Source organism: Astatotilapia calliptera, chromosome 13 (genome assembly GCF_964374335.1).
Source record: "Astatotilapia calliptera chromosome 13, fAstCal68.1, whole genome shotgun sequence".
NCBI lineage: Eukaryota > Metazoa > Chordata > Actinopteri > Cichliformes > Cichlidae > Astatotilapia > Astatotilapia calliptera.
The window spans coordinates 28,575,931-28,597,983 of record NC_137434.1 but is presented as its reverse complement, the minus strand read 5'-3'; the positions used below and the strand labels follow the sequence as shown (position 1 = coordinate 28,597,983).

Below are 22,053 nucleotides of genomic sequence, written 5' to 3'. Positions count from 1 at the left end.
ATTTAATAAAATAAAATTTTTTTTACTATTTAATTTGTAAAAATGTGTATACACACACACACACACACACACACACGTAGGAAAATATTTAGTATACACATCCAGAAATGCATACACTATTATATATTGTACATATATTTATTAGTTTCAGGTTGGCCATTCTTGTATTTTGCTCGTTTGTGTTGTTGTGTTTGCACATCTCTGTTGCTTGTGGGGCTCGCACACAAGAATTTCACTCGCATGTGCTGTGCCAGTGTGCCTGCACATGTGATGTGACAATAAAAGTGATTTGATTTGATTTGATTTGACAAACCAGAGGATTAAAAACCTAAGATGGCTTAAAAATGTTTCCCTGCCTGTATGCAAGTATGGTTCCACCTCTGTGTGTTTCTTGAAATCATTAGGTCAGTATATTATGAGTATATGAAAAAGTCTTATTTCTCAGTCACCTTGTAATTTTCTAGGACATTGAAAAAAATCATGATAGTAATACGCTAGTTCTTGTATTTCTGACACAGAAATGGCCATGGTAAGAGGCTGTAAGAGAATTAAACTGGGACAGACAGTGTAGAGTAATTTACTTTCTCTGTCCTCTCTCAGAAGCAGTGCAGTTTATCATTTTTGCAGCTGGTGGGAGGTGCCTGAAACTTGAAATTACAAACAATCGACAACAGGGGTCAGTGATGTTCAAGGTTTAAGCATAACAGATCACTTTCACCCTGCTCATCTGAGTGTTTCTCAATATCCACCTTTTTTCAGTCAATCTGCACCCCCACTGTATATTAATGTTCACTTTTGCATAACATGGCCTAAATGAGGCAAGTAAACTAGCCTCTAACACACTTGTGTTCTGCAGATTGTAAAAATATTTTGGAGTCTTCTCAAACTTCCTCATATTTGAGATAAAGAGATGAAGATACATCACAAAAAAAGGTTCTCTGTTTTTGTAACTGTTGTTGCACAAGTATTCAACAAAAGTGAACTTAAAGAAAGAGACCAGCTGTTTGAAAACAGGTCAACAAAACAGGTTAAATTGGGTTTTTTTTGTCTAACACATTAAACAAAGCCAGTGAAAGCCTACATATTTGTCCTACATATTTGCTAATAGATAACAGAACATGTTCACTCTCTATTAAAAACTGATACCAGTCTGATATTTTGTCAGTGTTTTCAGCTGCTCCAGTGCTGAAAACACTAAATGCTATCTGCACATAAATGCATCCTTCCCTTGTGTAAAATGTGAATCACTCTTGGTGTTGTACTGAGCCTGTCAGGTATGTGTGCTCCTGCACTAAGACAGATCCCCGTGCATGCGGTCACCTTGTAGTTTCTGCTGTTAAATGAAGCAGACGCCTGACTCTTCTTCTACAATTATTCCAAATAAAACTAAGCTTGCACATAAATCACATTTGTCATCTGTGCCTCGGGAGAAACAGACTGCAGGTTCTGTGTCAAATATATAAAGCATTTGTCTGTATATATGAGAAGGTAGAAAATCTCATTCCTCTGTGTCACATGCTGTGTCTGGCTCCTTGCAAACACACCGCTTCATTTTTACCCTGGAAGGAATTCAAACAACGATGGTACAGTTTTAAAGACTATGGAAACTATGAAGACTCATGACACAATTTTGCAAAACTAATTAGAGTCCTGCTAGAGCCCTGGCAAACATTCATATCTTGCAATGCAGTCTTGCAGGTGCAAAGTAGGCAATTACTCACAATCTGTGCATTGCATCCTTGGTAAACCAAAACTGAAAACTGAAATGTTGCTTAATGCTGTGAAAGCCACTTGAGGCTGCAGATGTTTTAGGTTATATTTTTCTTCAGTGCTGCACACATCATGCTGCTGATAAGTAACATGGCTTTCAGTCACCTCTTTTAAATTCCACACATGCCTCACATATCCCTACATTCATCCCCCTAAGGTCCCATCTTTTTATGGCCTTGGCAAGTGGCCTTTATTGAGTGAATGAATGTTCATAATTCTGCACCTGGACATGCAGCAAAATGAGTGGAGACATGCTGCTAGGCGTCCACATTTCAGTATTAAACACTCTTGTTGTTTTTCTGCACACACACCTGTTTTTTTCTGCATTAATAAAACAGCTTTACACACACGCCTATTACTGTGTAAACCTGCACTGGCTTCTTTATACAGCCCTAGCCTTGCTCAAGGGCACCTTGGTGAATTGTTCAGGCTTTTATTTCTCTGCCTTCATATTCATCCAACCTTCCCCCCCAGCCCCGCTGCTCCTAAACACCGCCCCAGTCTTGGTTGCGTCGCACTCCCCCGTCTGTCACATCAGGCTCCGCTAAATCTGACGTGTTTTTCGCATTTCCTGCACCAGAGAGAGAGAGAGAGAGCGCGAGAGAGAGACGGAGACACACAGCGGTGTCGGGAGGCTGTGTCCACTGGAAGTTGAGCTCAAACAGCTGCACTGGACTGACACCAGGCCGTGCACCAAGCAGCAGGAGCCCGTTTTGACACATCCACCCACCGCCCCCCTTCTCTCCGCCCCTGCTGCGGTCGTTACCGGCCGCTGTCTGGTTCGCAGCTCGAACATCTCCAGTGCGCCGCGGCGGCTGGCAGCAGGTATTTGGAGCCTCCCACCCTCCGCACGGTGCAATGCAACGCAGGCCAGTGCTTCCAGGGAGCCCCGCTGCAGCTAACAGAGCTTTTTAATACCTCGAAGGTAAACACCATGACAGAGCGAATCACATCTGGGGCCTCTGCTCGTATGTGCGCCGTAGCTATTCATGTTTCTTCCGTGCACTTCTGAAGGCTTCCCGGGCTAACGGTCGCTTTTCCGCCACTGAAGTTCAGTTTCTGGGGGGAAATTTTGTAGCATAATCGACAAGTGCAGACGTTTCGAGACACGACAGCAGCTTGGTGTGCTTGGTGACTGCACTCTCTCCTTCATATCGGAGTGGAAGGAACACGCTCTGCCCGGAGGACCACCGGTTGAACGGAGCTGTTATTCAAAGCGCTAAAGCACGGTTGATTTGGGGGTGTTTGAGGTGAAAGGTGTCCTGTGGTTTTACTGGAAGCGCGTTTCATCGCCATGGTGGTCTTCAACGGGCAGCTGAAGATCAGGATCCGCGAGGCTCTGGACCTCAAACCCACAGCTTGGTCCCTGCGTCACGCCGTCGGTCCCAAGACTCAGACCTTCCTCCTGGACACGTACATCGCCCTCAACGTGGACGACTCTCGCGTGGGCCAGACCTCCACCAAGCAGAAGACCAACAGCCCCACGTGGAATTACGAGTTCATCACGGAGGTCCACGACGGCCGCAAGATAGAGCTATCAGTTTTCCACGACGCGCCCATTGGCTACGACGACTTCGTGGCCAACTGCATCATCCAATTCGAGGACATCCTGCAGAACAGCAGCAAGCACTTTGAGGACTGGGTAAGACACCTGAAGCACACACAGTGGGAGTGATAGTCGAACAAGGTGCTCAGACCTTCTCTGTCGTAGGCAAACGGACTTCAGTGGAAAGTTTTCCAATGAATCAGTTAATCACTCTTTTTCCAATCACAATTCTCCCGGGAGTCTGGCAGGAAGCAGACTATAAGTAGTCATATAGTTGCAGGGATTTACACCTAAAAATACAAGCTGTGTGTTCCATCATATTACATAATCTACAGACTCTATATAATAAGACAGGACCAACACTTAATAATACAGAAGGCTTAGCTAATGTTGTTTTTAATTTAATTTTATTTATATAGCGCCAAATCACAACAGCAGTCACCTCCAGGCGCTGTATATATAATCTAAAGACCCAACAACAGGGGTGTCAAACAAAGCAGTTCTGGATTACTTTGGAAAATGTGAAGGAGAGGATACATTTTAACAAGTTTTACAGCTTTTCCTACTGTTAAAGACTTCCCCTCGGGCCATTTACAATACACCAAATTAAATCCCAAAGAGTCACACTCACAGATTCCTTTCATTTACTACAGCAGCATTTTTTTTTATCATGTAGAAAAACTGAGACATACTGTTAAAATTGCACTTTTTGTCTTATATTAAGATACCTAATTGATTACATTTTTAGTTAAACTTCTTTACACTAACAGAAATTTGATTTTTATCAGTCCTTTGTCTGGAACATGATATCAACGTGAGCTGTATGTGCCCGCGATGAAAAATGTTTTTTATGTGGCTGCTCCACAATAAATGAGAGAAAACCCCAACACCCCCCTTTGAGACAGGACAAATAAATAGATAAATAAATAAGTAAAATAAAAGATGCAGTGTGGAAGAGAGGCAGAGATGAATAACTAGTGAGTGCATTTTTCAAAAGCAAAGTGCAGTTAACCAAAATGACCCACCATAAACGTGCATCGTTTTAGGGTTTGACATCCTGATGCCTGAGAAGCTTTGACCGCTCAGTATTTAGTGTGTTATCTTGATAAATGATTAATTGCTTTTAACTTGATAAATGATTCATATTCAGAACAAGTGGGAGTCAACTAATAGATTAAGTGAAGATCATTTGCTCATCATCTCGATTTCAAGTTCAAGCCCTGCCCTTTTAGACATGTTCACAATTGAAAGTAAACATCTACTTGCAGCGAATGATAGCTGTAAAGTGTGGATGCCAAGAAAAAAAAGTAACTTTTCCAACTGGCTTTTTCAGATGGAAAAGTTATGGGAAAGATCCCCACCCCAGTGTGTTAAATACTGCCACATGGAGCTGGCATCACAAGATGCATCACGGTGTCCTATTGTATGGTGCTTGGCGCACGTGCTGCAGCATTAGTGGATGAAGAGAGAGAACTGATGTCTTAAAAAGCTACAAAGGCTGCGTTTGGAAAATGGAGAGGTGGCAGTAGATTAAGACCATAGACTGTATATAAAAGATGGTCAAAGATTGATTTCAGACTCTCTCTTTTGAACTCTCAGCGTTAGTGTTTCCTAAACCCACATGCTGCTTTTTTGGATCCGGAAATGATGAGCTGGTGGAGCGCTAAATTATTAGCCCAGGTCTGCGAGCTGCATCTATAAACTGTACAAGTGCAACGTACAGACAGGGTAATTAATGCTAAGTAACCTAAAAATAAAGTACAAAAGTTTGACTCACAAAAACCTAAACACAGTTTTTTATTTTGGGTAGTATTATTTTTAAGATAATTTCACTCCAAAGGCATCAGTACCAGTAAGTCAGTTTCAGTGACTTCAGTTAGTGGAGGTTAGGCTCAGCAGACGGCTGCTGGCCACAGAGCCTTGTGTGGGCACACCTGTCAATCAAAGCAGCCATGTTCCTAGGTCTAGGCTGCACCAGTATCCAGGTGGATGAATTATACAAAATTCTCATCACCCAAAGAAACCCATAACTATTTATCATAACAGAATGTAAAATATTTAGTTCTGCTTTAATTTAGGACATTTTAACATGTGAGGACTTCTGTAGCTAGCTTCAAGTGGCCATTAAAAGAAACTTTCTTTTTTAGCCTCGGAGGTTTTTGCTGCAGAGACTGTGGTTTGCATTTTAGCGTGTTGAAGAAAGACATGGTGAAAGAAGAAGAGCAGTGCTTGGGTTAAAATTTTAAACTCACCTTCTCACCACTGATGATGTACATTAAATGACTTATAATGTGATTCCAGATGGTCCTTTGCAAGCCTCCGTATAGGACGAGTTGGGAATATGAAACCCTTTTCACTATTTCCTAATGCAGCGATGGGACACCTTGTGCGTATCTTTGAGATCTTGAAATGACTGTTGCTGTGAACTAGGTAAACAAAGTTGGATTGAGCAGATCTCAACCTGCAAGTCAACTGAACAGAGCAGATGACATGGGGCATAAGAGTTTAGCATGACACTAGCTCATTCAAACATTCAAAAGTACAAACAAATATTTCTATTTATAACAGCATTTATATTGTAGAAGCTCATGTTCTTACCATGAGCTGGTACATCAGTTTCCTTGACTCTTAGTTTATTTGTTCCTCTAAAATGAACAAGTGGGAAAGTGACATAGTGTGTTATTAAATTGTTATGCTGTGTTAGCGAACAGTTGCTTATTTACACATCCAGCAGACATGGAACAATATGCTGATTCATATGAAGTCATGTTTTCTGTGCAGAGAACCAAACCAAGGGAAATGTCTGGCTCTGCTTCTGTTACATGCTCCTCTAGCTAACTTGACTGTCTTCAGCAGCTAGCCACATAACACTAAGAGCAGCTGAAAGGTGGTTAAAGACAAAATGCTGGGATGCAGGGACTTGTGAGCAGAAGCGACTCCAAACATGGTCACTGTTGGTGTTTCATCCAACTCTCACATACAGATATACAGTATATTGATACATCTACTGGAAAGACCACAGATCGCATCTTTATAAACTGTGCAAAGATGATCACACTTTTGTTGTACACTACAGGATCTCTGCAACCCAAACTCTGCTGTCCTGCAGCTAAGTTTAGCAGATGCACAACAGGGTTCGCTACACACACAATATAGATCCTGTTGCCTTTGTTGTGCTCTTGTTAGATGAACCAGTGACCCACAACAGAGCTACAAAGAGTGGATGCAGTTAGGCCAAATGCATGACACTCATGCACACATTCACAGAAGCATTGGGGAGCCGTCCATTGTTGTCTGAAGCCGCTGAAGCAAATAGTTGGTTGATTGTATTATTGATGAGGCCATCAGGTCCATTAGACACAGTGAGAGAGAGCTGGGAGAAGGACAGGAAGAGAGAAAGCAGTGGATGGAAACCTTTACAGAATGTTGCACTGTAGGACAGAGAAGGTTGTTCTGTGGGGGAGTGTGAAGTCTCATGTGTTAAGATTAAGTTCTTGACAGAAGGACTCGGAATACGAGACTCTCAGTGAATCTTCTGATGGGTTTAAATATTTCTGAGCTGTATCACATGTGCTGCTGGTGGACTTCCTGTGCATTTACACTATTTCATATCATTACATTTATTTCTGCTCGCTTGTTTGTTGTTCAGTCTCTCTGCGCTCCTCTGTTTCTGTCTTCACTTTCCTCTCATCCCACAGCCGGTCGTGGCAGATGGCTGCTCATCACACAGCCTTGTTCTGCTGAAGGTCTCTTTCTGTTAAAACTGAGTTCTACCTATTAACCATGGCCAAGTGCTTGTTCATAGGAATTATCGGATTGTTGGAGTTCTCTTGCCTAAAATATAAAGCAGCTGGAGATGACTGTTGTTGTAATCTGGTGCTATATTAAAAACATTTAATTGCCCTTAATGTTGTAGAATGTAGGGAATAATCAAACAGGGATGCTGTTATGACTTTTCTCCTCACTACTCACTAGTAACTCAAGCTAGATAAAATTCAGTTAAATTAAGTAGTAGTATTACACAATGTGCCTGTTGAAACTTTCTGCTAGTTATTATGAAACACAGAGTACTTTATCGAGTTCAGGTCTTTGTTAAACCTTCTTAAGTTGTTATATCAAGCAAAAAGTAAAGCATCATATTGACAAATCTCATTTAAGGTACACTATTGAAGCTACTCTAGCCTGCAAGTGGCAACCTCCAGAGCTCAAAAATGAAGCCAAAAAAGTGTGTTTCCTCTTGTAGCCACTCAAGGCTGACTCCTGAAGGCAAATCAGACCTTTCATGTGAAAATGCCCAACTTTTCAGCATCAAAACGCATGTTAACCAACAGTATGGCCACTGTTGATAACTTTAGCTGCTAAACTAGAACCGTTTGTGCTTTCGTTCCGTTGTAGCCTTATAATGAATTATCTTGCAAAAAACATGTGAGGCACAGCTAATCCAAGAAGTTTGTCCTTCAGTTTTTTGATGAGTGATATTTTATTAGTGTCTGTGCATTGTACAGTTTATGAATGGTACTTACTAAAAGTGTTTGCTAGCATTAGCTGGTAACCTAGCGCTATGCCTTCTCGTTCCAGTACGGTCACTTGTGATTTGTGCTAGTCTTGCTGCTTTTTTCCAGCCTCCAGCTCCATGTATGCAAGTAAAGGGCAAGAAAGATCGCAGAGGTATACCTCTAAATATAAATTACTACACATGAAAATAGTAATCTTCTTGAACTGCAGTGGTGCTTTTTAAGTCAAAAGGTGCTATACGGCTGTCAGCCTGATCCATTTTCATTCATCAGCATGACAGGAATTTTTCATCTTGATCCTCTGAGTCTTGCACCTTGTGTTTGCACTTGTTTTAAGGCACTCCCACGGGCGAACATGTCTCAACTTAAGCTACATCAAGAGTTATGTCAGCTTAGACAAAGAAGAACTAGATAACAGCGTGTGGGAACTAAGACTGTGTAATTTCCTCATGAGTAATGCTAACGTAAGCTATAAGTCTGTTGTGGAGTGTTTTTATCCTTTAAGCAGAGGAATTGCAAAGGCTCAGAAAGTTGATGTTTACTATAGTAGCTTCAAACCAATTCTTCACATCAAATAATTCCAGAATAACAAAACATGATTTTCTTGGACTGGATTTCTTTCTCACTCCCAACACTTAGCGCTGCCCTTATGGCTGAAATCAATACAAGTCTGAAGTAATCACCAATCAGTGAGTTGATTAGCTGAGGCCATGTGTTGTTTCTTATTGTGGTGAGAAAGAGGAAACTTGTAAAGAAAACTCTTGTGTAAACCAACATGTCCTGTATCATGTACCAACTAGCAACCCTGCATGTCTGTTGATCCAATCTTATTCCATTGGATTGTATCGTATCGCATTACATGGTACCACATCTTTTTGTGTCATGTTGTATTATATTATGAACTACGAGATTTGTTCAGTGTGACTGCATCTGGTGCGAAGTCAATGAATAAAATTTTTTCCACTTGTTCTTTTGTTACGTTACGCTAGGGCCGTAACATCTTTCCAAATATTTCTTCAATCATGCATACAGGGAAACAATAAATCTATTTAAATATCAAGAATATGGCATAACATGCATCCATAATAATATTAGACTGTGAAATCAGTAGTGGAACCTTAACTAAATTTCATCGTTAGGTTGATGGAGACTAACTTTGCTCCAGACTAAAACAGTCCCTCTTATACCAAAGAGTGATTTATTTGTTATTTCTGGGCTCAGGCTCGGTTACAGATTTGTGTAAGTTCCCACACAAAAAAGAACCTTATTATTTTATTCTTCGGCATATGACAGACTTGAAGAAGTATGAGATCTTTTTAGGAGAATGATACTCAGACTGCTTAGAAAGTCAGAAGAACATTACCACAAATCACAATGTGCACATTGTTTGCCTCACAGTGATGTTTTATTATACACAGTATTTTTCAGGAGAGCCGTGCCACCTGTCTGTGACACCCAAACATGTCTTCCAGGAACTCAGGCAGAGTACTTACTGTTAGTCAGCAGATTGTTTTTGTATCATACGTCATCAATCATGAAACACAACTTCTTACTTTTCCCCCGAGTGTCATACAAATGCAGTCTGTGCTTTGTTTCTGGAGCTACATGGTTCTCATCATTTTATGTTTAGATGACCAAAGTGTGTTAGAGTAAGTGCTGCAGTGTCATCTGCTAGTATTACCAACACCGGGGCCCCATGGGGGTGGGAGACTGATGGTATCTCTCCAAGTTTAATTACTCTTTATACTAATGAATACAAGACTAATTCATCTTACATTTTTTTGAAATTTGCTGCTGATTCAGGGAGTGTAGGTTTGAAAACAGGAGATGAAATAAAATGTTGTGTGGATTGCTTAAACACCAGACAAGAAAATAAATATGTGATTTCAGAGTGAGCAAAAGCCTAACAGTGGTAGCTGTATAGAGGATGGAAATTAATATAAAAATTTTGGGACAATGAAAAATAGGCCATAGGACTCAAACACATCTTTAATTTAAAAGAAATGATGAGAATAATGAATGAATATCAGTGTTAAATTAGGAAACTGAATCCGTCAGCATGATAAAGAGACTGTGAGTGTCTGTTTTGTGTGTAAGGTGACAAACGGCTCAACTTAAACATGGCTATCCACGCTTTATAAATTAAAAGAACTGAATAGACCGCCCCATTGATTGTTGCTGAGGGAAATCTTTTGGGTCAGGATCAGACTGATACACATATCAGATGGTGCCTTGCCACTTGTCAGTAGCCAGTAACCACAGGCACAGAGAAAACAAAACAAAACCCAGGCTGCTTTCTATCTAAACTCAGCAGTTATTGTGTTATCCAGTAATTCATCAAGATATTGAGTTAAAATTATTTCTTTGCCACATAAAAGTCACTCAGGCGCATTCAGAGTCAGTAGACTTACCACAGCTTTTCATTTAGATCAGTTGTCTCGAACTCCAGGCATCGAGGGCCAGTGTCCTGCAGGTTTTAGATGTGTCCTTGATCCAACACATCTGATTTAAATGGCTAAATTACCTCCTCAACATGTCTTGAAGTTCTTCAGAGGCCTGGTAATGAACTAATCATTTGATTTGGGTGTGTTGACCCATGGTGAGATCTAAAACGTGCAGGACACCGGCCCTCGAGGCCTGGCGTTCAAGACCCCTGATTTAGATGCAGTCAGTGGCCATAAGCATCATTTTGCAGTGTGTAGGGTTAATATCGTGGAGTGTTGCATGCTAAAACAAACCTTATTAAACTTTACCAACAAACACAAACACATGAGTGAAAAGAAATTGGAAAAAAGTGCAGAAAACAAAGCCCCCACCTGGGACTCAATCCAGGGTCCACTGTTCTTTAAAACATTAGACCAGTATTGCCGCAGTCGGTGCATCACAGCACCAACACCAAAGGTAATCCTGCGTGTATTTCTGTAATGCCAGCAGTATGTGACAGAATGGATGTATTTGAAACCCTGGGACGAGAACACATTGAACTGTCCCACAATGTCCCACCTGAATGCTTTACTGTCCTCCCCTGTCTATGTCTGTGGCTTCTGCTTTCACACACTTTTGTTGTCTCTTCATATCTGATAATGCTTTCTCCTTTAATCTTTTATGAATTTTATGAACTCCATTAAATAATCCTCACAGTTCCCCACTTGCAGCACATACAATAGCCTTTTCATTCATGGCAAAGGAACGTCAGAGAGTTAAGGTTTTTGGACAGTTTTATCCTTTGGCAAGATCTTATCCCATGACGCAAAATAGTTCTGCAGTAAACGAAAGAGGTTTTGGAGACACTGGTGTGTTGTCTTTGTCTAATGGTGGTGATACAGTATCCATTGTGCCTGGAAATCAAAAAATCTGCAGATATTTCATTTGACAAAAGCATGTGAACTGAAACCTAATACCCGTGTTGTGACAAGTAACAATATTAATACAACAACAAAAAAAACCTGGGCATAAATCCAAATGTGTCACTGTATTCCCGCAAGCCTTTACAAGCTCTGTGAATAATCACCTTCAGGAGAAAGTCATACCTGCCGAGCAGGTCACATAGTGCGCGCACACACACACACACTCTGTCATAACAGTGAGTTCACGTCCCAGAAATTTGAGCTCATTATTCAAGCATGCATGAAGAACAGTAATCAACGATATGAAAATTGTTGTGTAATGGATTGTGCAAAGTGCTCCAGTAGCTCACAGTTGACTTGCTGAAGTAACAGCATTTGGGTACTGACCAGTTTCCAAACTGCCAAGACGTAATAAAGTATGTGGCAAATTGTAAATAAACTCAATAATTTCAGAATTAATGAGAGAACTGTGCTTTGCCTTGCATATCCAGCACATGTGGGATGTGATTTAGCAGGGCCGGTCACTGGTTGGTCTGTGGTGAACATGATTTATGAATTAACGCTACTTCAGTCCAGCAAATATCAGTTTGATATGTGGCTTTGGCTAAGCTGGAGAAAAAAACGCTGGAGAACAGAAAAAAGGTGCAAGAACTGATGTTCGTTTGACATGAAAAGGAGATCGCATTCCTAAATCTGTCAGGAATTTCTGTTCTCCTCTGAATCGTGTGTAGGCAGCTGCCTTGTCGGAACTTGTCATTAAAGAGAGAAGTGTGGAGAAGGACATTCAGGGTTTGGTGTTTCTGCCAAACAGGCAGCGATTGAGGGGAGGTAGAGAGGCAGTCAAGAGCAAGACAAAGAGGGTGTTGAAGGAAGCTGTCTGCTTTTGAATGGTTAAATGACTGAGGGATGGAGGGGGAGGACTGCAGCAGCTGTCAAACTCATGTTGAGGATTTTAGAAATGCACATCAAAATAAAAGTTCTTATGGATTCCATGGTTGAATAGACATTTTTCTATACCATAGCACTGGTGATAGAAATGCTAGAACCATAACTTCTCTTTTTCAGCTAAACATATTCTTACATATATCAGTCCTAGTTATAGAAGTATAGTTGCAAGTGTTTCTTGTGAAAGTCAGGGATATGGTCAAAGTTGGAGGTAGAGCTGTGCAGACCTCTCCATACATTGGGAAATGGGAGGTTAGGGTCTAATGGTGTTTGAACAGCAGCCCACTCAATTAACTTTTTTCCTGTTTTCAAATACCTGTGGTGTCTGGCAGAGGACCTCAGGGTACTGTGGATTGCGTGATGGAGGCTTTGTGGATCAGCTTTATTCTAGAACATCCCACAGACTCTCACTTGGATTGGGATATGCACTGTTTTAAGGCTGGCTCAACACTTTGGGCTTGTGTCATGGTTTTTGTTCCTATTGTCCTGCCGGGGGGACATCTTTGCCATGGCTTGGTTGAAAACAGTGTTTAGGTTGGTGGTACGTGCCAAAGCAAGATCCTTAAACCGTGTATTTCAGATGTGGTAGAAAAAAGTAGTTAAAATCCTAAATATGCATTTGGGCGGCATCTTGAGGGTTTTAAGAAGAACAAAGAACACTCGAGATAGCTGCACATGGTAAACTCTTATGATGCGGAAATGCCGATGCCGTCTTTCAAACCTCCCCCCTCCAAGTACAGGGGTATTTATTTGTGGAGGATATTTCCATGAACATTTATTAGTTAGGTTCTAAGAAAAAATCTGCAAATGGCTGAGGCCACAAACTCTGAACTGCGACTTGGCGGGGGTGTACTGTAGTGTACTGCAAAACAGAAGGAGGAAAATGAGATATGAGACAGTGAGCATTGGTATTGCAGATTAAGATTGCACAGGAACATGTAAAGGTCTTTCTCTCTTTCTGTGCCTTGTGTTTAAATTGTAATGTTTCACATGTATTTTGGGGGCACCTGATGTAATGAAAGAGGAGGAAGTGGCTAACTGATGAGCACGAACAGATATCATTTGCTTTGTCCAGTCATGTTTTAGTCACAACTCTTCTCATTGTTAGGTTCATCAGATTAAGTGGTCTGCGCACTTGCTGTAAAAGCCCATCTCACATTGATACACTCGAATGAAAATGCTTCACATAATTGTTAAAAAAACATGAACATTTGGCCTCTCTCTGTTGTTCACTCTCTCCTGCTAAGACTCCCACCTTCCCTCATTTGTTAGCAGTGTAAAGGGTGTGATGTGAGTAGTGTTGGCAGGAGCTATATCTTCTTAACATTGGTTCTGTGCCATATGGATTTAGCCAGCAGCTGCCAGAACTGCAATGAAAGGCATTACAATTTATTCTCATTTTCTATACTTTCCTGCATCACTTTTGATTAGCAATTATCATCCATGGACTCTGTGCAGAGTCTAATTCTATTGGACATGGGATACATATGAAAAAAAGTCTATGAAGTACCAGTGCCAGTGGTAGACTATGGTAATCTGTGTGTAGCTGAACACATCACTCTAAGAGGGGTAGGAGGCAGGAATACAGTGATTGTAGTATATTCACGTGGGATGTGTGCATTGCAAACAATACAGGTTCAAAAACACTATAAATCATTCAAACATGCTGAGATAGCTTCTTTGTGATTAGCACAGAATTAACCATAGAACCGTTGTACATAGAGAAAATAAACATGTGCAAATATTCTTCATCTTCTTCTAAGGTAGAGGTAAGATTGTACAAAAACTACCTAGGTGAATTAAATGAAACCTGTGAAATTATCTGTGAAAATGTGGGTTAGATCAAGTTCATTTTCATTAAGACTGCACTTTCCAGTCCAGTCAAAAAAAAAAAAAAAAAAAAGACTGCACTTTCCAGGGATGCACTGATCCAACTTTTGCCATTTGCAATCTGATACTGATGCATCGGTTTAGGGGATCTGCTGATTCGGGCACCCCCCCAACCCAACCCACCCTGAAAAGCAAAAGCGGAAGAGAATCGATGGATGGATGGAGATAATGAAAGCAGACTGATAAAGTTTTTAAAATGGGAAAATATTTTTTTATTCAACCAGTAACTATCATTGGTGTTGTCTCCCAGCTCTCTTGTTCCCAGCTGTGGCGCTAACACTGTTTTTGTGGTATTGCAACTGTGACAAAGCCAGATTGCTGTGTGGTTGTCTGCGGTTGAAACGACTGTGGTTCAGCTGCTGGAGCTGACAGAGGAGACACACAGGAAAAGTCTGCCGAGGCGAAAACAAGTTCAGCTCCGACTGACGAGTTAACGAGTGCGCCACACTTCAAGGCTCATGTTGATGAAGGCCCCAGCCTGTGATTTCTGTAAACAGTTATATACTTTATGTTCAGTCATCTGAGGAATGTTTCATGCAAAAACAATTGTGCACTGGAAGGTCTGTGTGGAAAGTAAAATTTACTTCATGTTGTATAATTTTAAAGAAAGGCGTTGCCCTAGTGTGCTAATGCAAATGGGCATACAAACGGCTGATTGTTTTATGCAGTGTTTCATTTTTGCTTTTTCAGAAAAGAAATGACAACTTAATTCTGACAGAAGAACACAATGTAAAGATGTTCATTTTTAAAGTTCCCCTTCAGTCTAGGATACAATTCACAATGAAAGGTGAGAGAGAGAGAAAAAAATACCTGCATACCAGTATGCCTGTGCTCTGATATGCCCATTGGGTCTCGCTCACTCAGCAGTTTTTATTTGCACGTCTGTGGTGAAAACTGCACATTCAAAAGTGTAATTGGTCAGAACAGACTTTCAGGGTGTCACCTAAAAAATAGCAGAAGTGCAGGAAATGACCCAAATCTGCATAAGGATATAACTAGCAGAGGATAGTGATCAAATTAATAATTATACCAATGTATTTGCCAGAAACTGGCATTACTTACCGCTGTTGCTGTTACTGAGCAGTGTTAGTACTCTGACCACGTTAAACCATTGACCTACATGTAATCACATCTGGACTATTTGGTAGAATCTAGAAATTTTACTAATCTTATTATTAAATCATTCACCTAAAGTTTTTACAGTGAGCCTTTCTACAGTGGTGCAACAGTAGAAAATGAAATCAAACGATAATCCCTGAAGATGAAGCCACTTAAAAGTTAATGGTCTTTTACTTGCACCATCTCAGGCAGCTACAAAAATATAAGGCTGTCTGCATGTTAATGCAGAGTTACACCATTATACAATAAAATGCAATACAGTCTGTTGGAGAAGTTTCAGTAAACACTGTGAAATGACATGCATATCTGTGTTTTACATGGGTTCTGGACCTGGAAGTGTCTTGCTGAAAGCCTCTTCAGCATTTTCAGTGCAGTGCAGTTTGGCTTCCGTAGGCTTTGTAAACTCTCATGCAGAGGGAATAGAGGAAGAGCTCAGGCTTGCTCTCTTCTTGACCCTGTTTGCCTGTGGGCTGTAGTAGAGGGGTGTCCTCTGTATGGGCTGAAGGAAACGGGGGCTGGGCTGTGCATGTTTATGTATGTGTGTGCGTCTAAAAATAGGGGCAGTGCGTTGGAGTCACACGGTAGGCCCTACTTCCTGTTTTCACTGTCCAAGTTTACTTCCCAGAGAAAGAAAGGAAGAGGGAGATGAGAAATATGGCTCTCCAGGTGCCCCGCCGTAGCTTCTGTTATCATTCATTTTTCTGCTGTGCTGTCCGTGTTCGCTACAACACAGTAAATTACAGTGGCACAGATATGTAAGGAATGCATGATGAAGAAATAAGCCACTTGTGATGAAAGCTTTACTGTTTCTCCTGCAGTTCCTGTCAGCACCACTTCATAAAAACACTTTTCACAAGAAAAGAACTGAAGCAAGAATTACTGTGAAATTTCTCCATATCGTTGTGCTTGCCACACGTGGGATTATTAGCATTTATAACATATTCTTCTCTATCGACTGATGACGTTTCCTGGTCTCTTTCCAGTGTGTTTCCGGTGCTCTATTATTTGCAGAATGGTTTTAGGCTAAAACAGACACATTCATAATCTTTCCATATAATCAAAATAACCAAGTAATAATAAAAAAAAACAACCCCAAAAGACAAAAACAGTCTATTTGTTGTAGGATTTGTGCTAAATATATGTCATGCTAAACTATTAAGTGACTTTCAAGCAATTTGGTTTGTTGCAAAAGTTGGATGTGTAGCTATGATAAACCACATTTAAAATGTGGGTTTTCATATCTAAATGCTAACAGCTAAATACAGAACAAAAGTCTGAGGACGTGCCAGAACCTGTAGTGACACCTGAGCTTGGGGGCGGAAAAGAGGCATCTCACAAGTCTGGACACAAGTACTGATATCAGCATTAGCCTGAGAGAATGCTTCTGCACGGTTCTCTGCCCAACCATCTTCTAGTTAAAGTAGCAGTAGATCTCCAAAGCATAACAAAAGCAAGCATTACTAGTTAGCTGCTCAGCTGTATCTGATCCTGAAAAGTAAGTGCGAGGGGATTGTTCACTAGTAAAAGGATTGTGGATGGCACTGGGAGGATTAAAACATGGTGCTACCTATGTGTGGCTAACCTGCTGAATTGTTAACATTACATTAGCAGAACACAGAAATGTAAACATGGGCTCTCAGAACAGGAAAGGAAGAAAATCAACTGGAGATTTGATATATACCACACAGAGGTACTGCAGAGCTTATGTAACAGCCTGATGAAGTCTGTAAATCATAATTTGCAGTGTAGAGGTCAAGCATCTGTGGAATGTCTGCAACGTAAATCACCGGTGAGCTCCACACAACAGAATTAAACTTAGTAAGGCACCATCTACATTTCCTCATAAACAGGATGAGAGAAGAGAAAACACCCTGTTGTTCCATTCACACAAACACAGAGTGGACATTTATCAAGCTTTCAGCCAAACTCAAGGATTTGAGTGGCTTATGATGCTGTGATCAGCTACTTCTATATTACACAAATACATGTAATCGGTTTCTTTTGCTTTTCATGGTCTTCCACTTAGCTTCTTATGTAACAGTTGGGCAAAGATGTCTGTAAACGTCTAGCCATCCAACTAGTAATGCACATAATTAGGTGTAAACTCAGTATTCTGGATAGTGGCCCCACCCCAGAAAAAGCAGAGCAGATCAGTCAGGTAGAGATGCACTGTAAAAAAGAAAAATCCTAAAAAAACAGTAATGTTCCGGCAGCTGGGGCGCCAAAATAATACCGTAAAATAACAGAAAATAACTTTCTCATAAAAATACGGTTATTTTCATTTTAATGTGATTAAACAATGAAATTACCTATAAACAAGGTCAATGAATCCGGCAATATGAATAATAATACTTAAATGTACAGAAATATGCAGTTAACAGTTGGTTTAAATGATAATAATAATGGATTGCATTTATATAGCGCTTTTCGAGACCCTCAAAGCGCTTTACAAATCCACTATTCATTCACTTGTTGGTGGAGGCAAGCTACAGTTGTAGCCACAGCTGCCCTGAGCCAGACTGACAAAAGCGAGGATGCCATATCGCGCCATGGGCCCCCCTGGCCATCACCAGTAGGCGGTACAGGGCTCTCAAAATTTCAAAATCCCTGGTAGCCCTTCGGGCAGGGACTCTTCAGTTTTTGGTAGCCCAAAATAAATGTAAGTAGCCCGAATAAAAAAAGAGAGCAATTTTTTGATTGATGTTTTGTTTCCTGTTTTGTTTCCTTTACAATATTATACATTAAAGTATAATATTGTAAAGGAAACAAAACATTAATCAAAAAAATGTTGAAAAACAAATTACAACATTGTATAAAAATTACAATCATCAACTCAAATACTTGGTTCTAATTGAACAGAAATTTCTATGAACTTGTAAGAACTGTAGGACATGAATCAGTCTGTGTCAGATCCTGACTTTGAAATTTCCGCTGAAGTCACGGGTAAGAGACAAGTGGAACCAAGATCGAGGCCATTTGCTTTTTGAAGTTTGCAAAGACTGCTAAATTTTGCCAGTGGTAGTTCACTCTTTGCAACATAGTACGCTGTTCTAAACAGATTTTTCAGGTTTATTTTTAGTATGTTATTTGCAATTGGTGTTTGTTCTGGGAAAGATATTGCAGACTGAGCAATAATGCATTTCTTGCATTTCTCATGGGTTCTAATGGGGGCCTTTCTTAAAATGACTGGTCCCAGTAACAAAGGCGCTTGTCGACTCAGAAATCGAGAGAAAACCAACAACACACCCGGCAGAACATTATGTTATTTACACGGGTGCACATAAGTGGTCCGCATGTGCGCATTCCCTGTCAAAATAAAAGACGCGCACCAGATAAGAAGTTGCAACGCGCGTTTGCGTCCATATAAAAAGCACTGTTTTTGTCCGCTAGAGTGGGATTTTCACGGCACATTCCGCACCACATCTCTGTGCGTTCATCATTTGTTTGAAGCCAGCTCACCTCCTGCAACCACTTTTCTGAGAATACGCGCTTCTTTTGTGGTTCGGACTCCTTCTGACATTTCTTTGGAGGTGGAGGAACACCAAAGTAATTGCTTAAAGGAGCTTCTTCGACATCTTTAAGAGTTCTAAACAAATGTCTGTCCTCCTCCAGAAAATCTTATGTATGCAAACACGCGTTGCAACTTCATATCTTGTGCGCGTTTTTTATTTTGACAGCGAATGCGCACCTGCGGACCACTTATGTGCAGCCCTGGTTATTTAGCTCGTCATATTGCAGCCACAGAAATTATTTTGTCCATGAAACCATAAAGCTGCACTTTCTTTTTGCCTTATAGTCTGATTTGTCATAACTTTTCCGTTTTGTGGTAAGCTTTTCTTTGGCTGTCACTTCTTCACCCTGACCTCTCTTATTTGGCTCAGCAGAACTAAAATATATATCCTGCTGCTTTTACATACACACACATAACGGTCAGCGATTCTCTGCTCAATCAACCTCTCATATGTTTAAGCTTGCTGCGGGAGATTTCACTTGTCATGTTTGCATAGTAAGCTAACGATTGATAAGACGATGTCAGAGGAATTGGTGCGCAAATTATCATCACTCACAGATCAGTACTGTCGCTCTCTATACACAGTTCGCGCGATTGCAAAGTGAAAGCAAAAAACAAGCGCAAATTCAAACGCGATTTCAATATGTCACATATTGACAGTGGCTCACCGATGCCAATGACATAATTACCCAGCTACATTTCTGAAAGAATGCAAAAGCATTGGCATATATTTTTCCTTCCTACAATAGCCCGACGGGCAGGGCAGAGATAGATTTTGGTAGCCCGACTGGAAAAATCGCTAGCCCCGGGACGTTGGGCTAGCGATTTTGCGAGCCCTGCGGTAGGTGAAGCGTCTTGCCCAAGGAACTGAAACTGTCCGAGCCGGGGCTCGAACTGGCAACCTTCCGATTACAAGACGAACTGCCAACGCTTGAGCCACGATCGCCCTAAATAACATTATTTGATGTAAAAAAAAAGTTTATAAGAATCATTTTATATATTTTTCCATAGCATTACATTTGAATTTAACAGTTCAATCTGTCAAATAACGGACAAATATTTGTGAAATTATGATACATTTGTGAATGTATTTTAACAATCTAAATATGCATATGTACAGACAAATATATTTAAAAAACAAGAAAATTCTGTTTTATTACATTTACAGTGATTTTATGTTGTTTTACATTTGAAATGTAAAATCACAGCCTATTTATGTAAATTTAATGATATTCTAGAAAAACTGTACAAAACTGTAAAATACACAGTAAAATACTTATATATTACTTTTTTTTTTTTTTACAGTGTGGTGTACCAACTAGATATAACTATCAGTTTAATCAAAATATGACAACAGTTGTTGAGCTGTGAATCATGGCTAGAGCTGAGTCTCCTAAATTAAAAATTGTTGGCTTCCAAAGCGGTCGACTTCTTAAGTAAGGCAACGTGATGTCCTGGGGAATAATAAATCATGTGTCTTGCTAGATTCAATAAAAGCTTCGGAAATGTTAACATGCTTTCGAAGCACAAGCAGCCATACAGGAATGTACCTACATATGCACAATGCAGTATATAACTGGAAAATTACTGCAAATTTTCATCTAGGTGACATTCTTAGTAAAAGTGCAAGATGATTCTTCTCATTAGTTTTTGCCTTCATGAAACTTCCCCTAGATGATTGTATCTCTGTGTTTATCTGTGCTGTGTTCCTGTACAAGTGTCAGTGAGTTTGTAGCTGTAGGTCTCTTTGAGGATACATGAAGCCACATGACTTCAGCTTGACTAAAGCTCATGTGATACCGTAAAGGCTTTGGGACAGTTTTCTCTCTCCCCTACGCCAGAGGAATGCATCTCAGTGTGATTAGGTTAAGATGAAGCTCATTAAGCTTCAGTTGACAACATGTGACATTAATAATTGAATCTTTGAATCAACCTCGTAGTCAGAGATAGACCACAAATTCTTGGAGGTATCCAAACTTCTTCGTCAGTTGCCCCCTTAGTCATTTGCGGATATTGTAAAAACAAAATAAAGCAAAATGAAAAATAAAAAGAGTATATTTACTACACCTTTGTCTTGATGTTTCGCCAAACCTAAGGTTTAGCAACTTATTAACTTATATATTATAAACTTGCAACAACATTTTTTGAATCCAGCAAAATGAATCCCTCTACCTGAAAGCATAGGCGCCATTAGAATGATACCGAAACCAATGTTTGGTCATTTAAAAATCTGATATATCGACCAATATTTTTTGAGTCTTAAACAGATTTTCCTAACGTGTGTTATGTATAGTTATTTATTTACTTATTTATGCTCTGCCCGACTCTGCTCGGATCAGCTGGGAAGTTGCTCAATGTTGTCTGGTGGACTAACTATACAATATCAATATCTTTCTCCTGTCTTTAATTTTTCATTTGTAGGCCATCACAAATGGCCATACTGTCAGATCGGCAAGTAGTTAGTATCGACAGATAATATCAACCTGTTACTTGATATTACAGTATATAAGTACATAAAAGATGGACATTGCCTGTGAAAATGAAAAGTGGAGCCACTAGTGAAGCTTCTTAAACCATCTCTCTGACGGCCAGCATAGACTGTATTGTATATATACAACCTATATATTGTATATATATAGATGATATATATACATGACAAAACTCCCCTAGTGCTTACTACAGTTATGACTTTGGTAAACTCATTTGTGGTGAAATTATGGTCTCGGTCATTACTTGCGAGACTTCTTCAGTACATCATGTTTATTGTGTAAACTGTGGTTTGATTTACATTAGATGCAGATAAAAGGTATGCCAGTATCCCATTTCCAGTTACGATTCCACCAAAGCTAGTGTGTACTCCCTTTGTGTTAAAAGCAAAGCCCCCCCCCCCCCCCCCCTCCCCCACTGTGATGGAGTGCTTGTTTATAGTGGCTCATCTGATTCTTGGAGTTTTTTGTCTAGTAGGGTGTTGACCTTACAATATAAATCACCTTGAAGTGACTGGTTTTGTGAAATGGCACTACATAAATAGAATAGAACTGAACTGAATTTTAGCTTCTTTTTTGTTTCTGTGCAACAGGAGAGGCATCTAAATAAACTATCCATCCATCCATTCGCTACCGCTTATCCTTTTCAGGGTCGCAGGAGCCAATCCCAGCTGTCATGGGGCGAGAGGCGGGGTACACCCTGGACAGGTCGCCAGTCTGTCGCAGGGCTAACACACAGGGACAGACAACCATTCATACTCACATTCACACCTAGTGGCAATTTGGATTATCCAATTAACCTATCCCCACAAGCTGCATGTCTTTGGACGGTGGGGGGAAGCCGGAGTACCCGGAGGGAGCCCACGCAGACACGGGGAGAACATGCAAACTCCACACAGAAAGACCCCGGCCTGATGGTGGAATT

General features: G+C 40.4%; 1 protein-coding gene across 1 annotated transcript in view; it reads left to right on the top strand.

The window, feature by feature from the left end:
- The first annotated feature begins 2,282 nt into the window (after nt 1-2,282).
- The window catches only part of LOC113035504 (protein kinase C epsilon type-like), a 93,742-nt gene continuing 73,971 nt past the window's right edge, over nt 2,283-22,053 (top strand). The window contains exon 1 of the mRNA XM_026191113.2: nt 2,283-3,412. Coding sequence (XP_026046898.1) covers nt 3,065-3,412 — 348 coding nt within the window. The 5' untranslated portion in view covers nt 2,283-3,064. The remainder of the gene's footprint in view (nt 3,413-22,053) is intronic.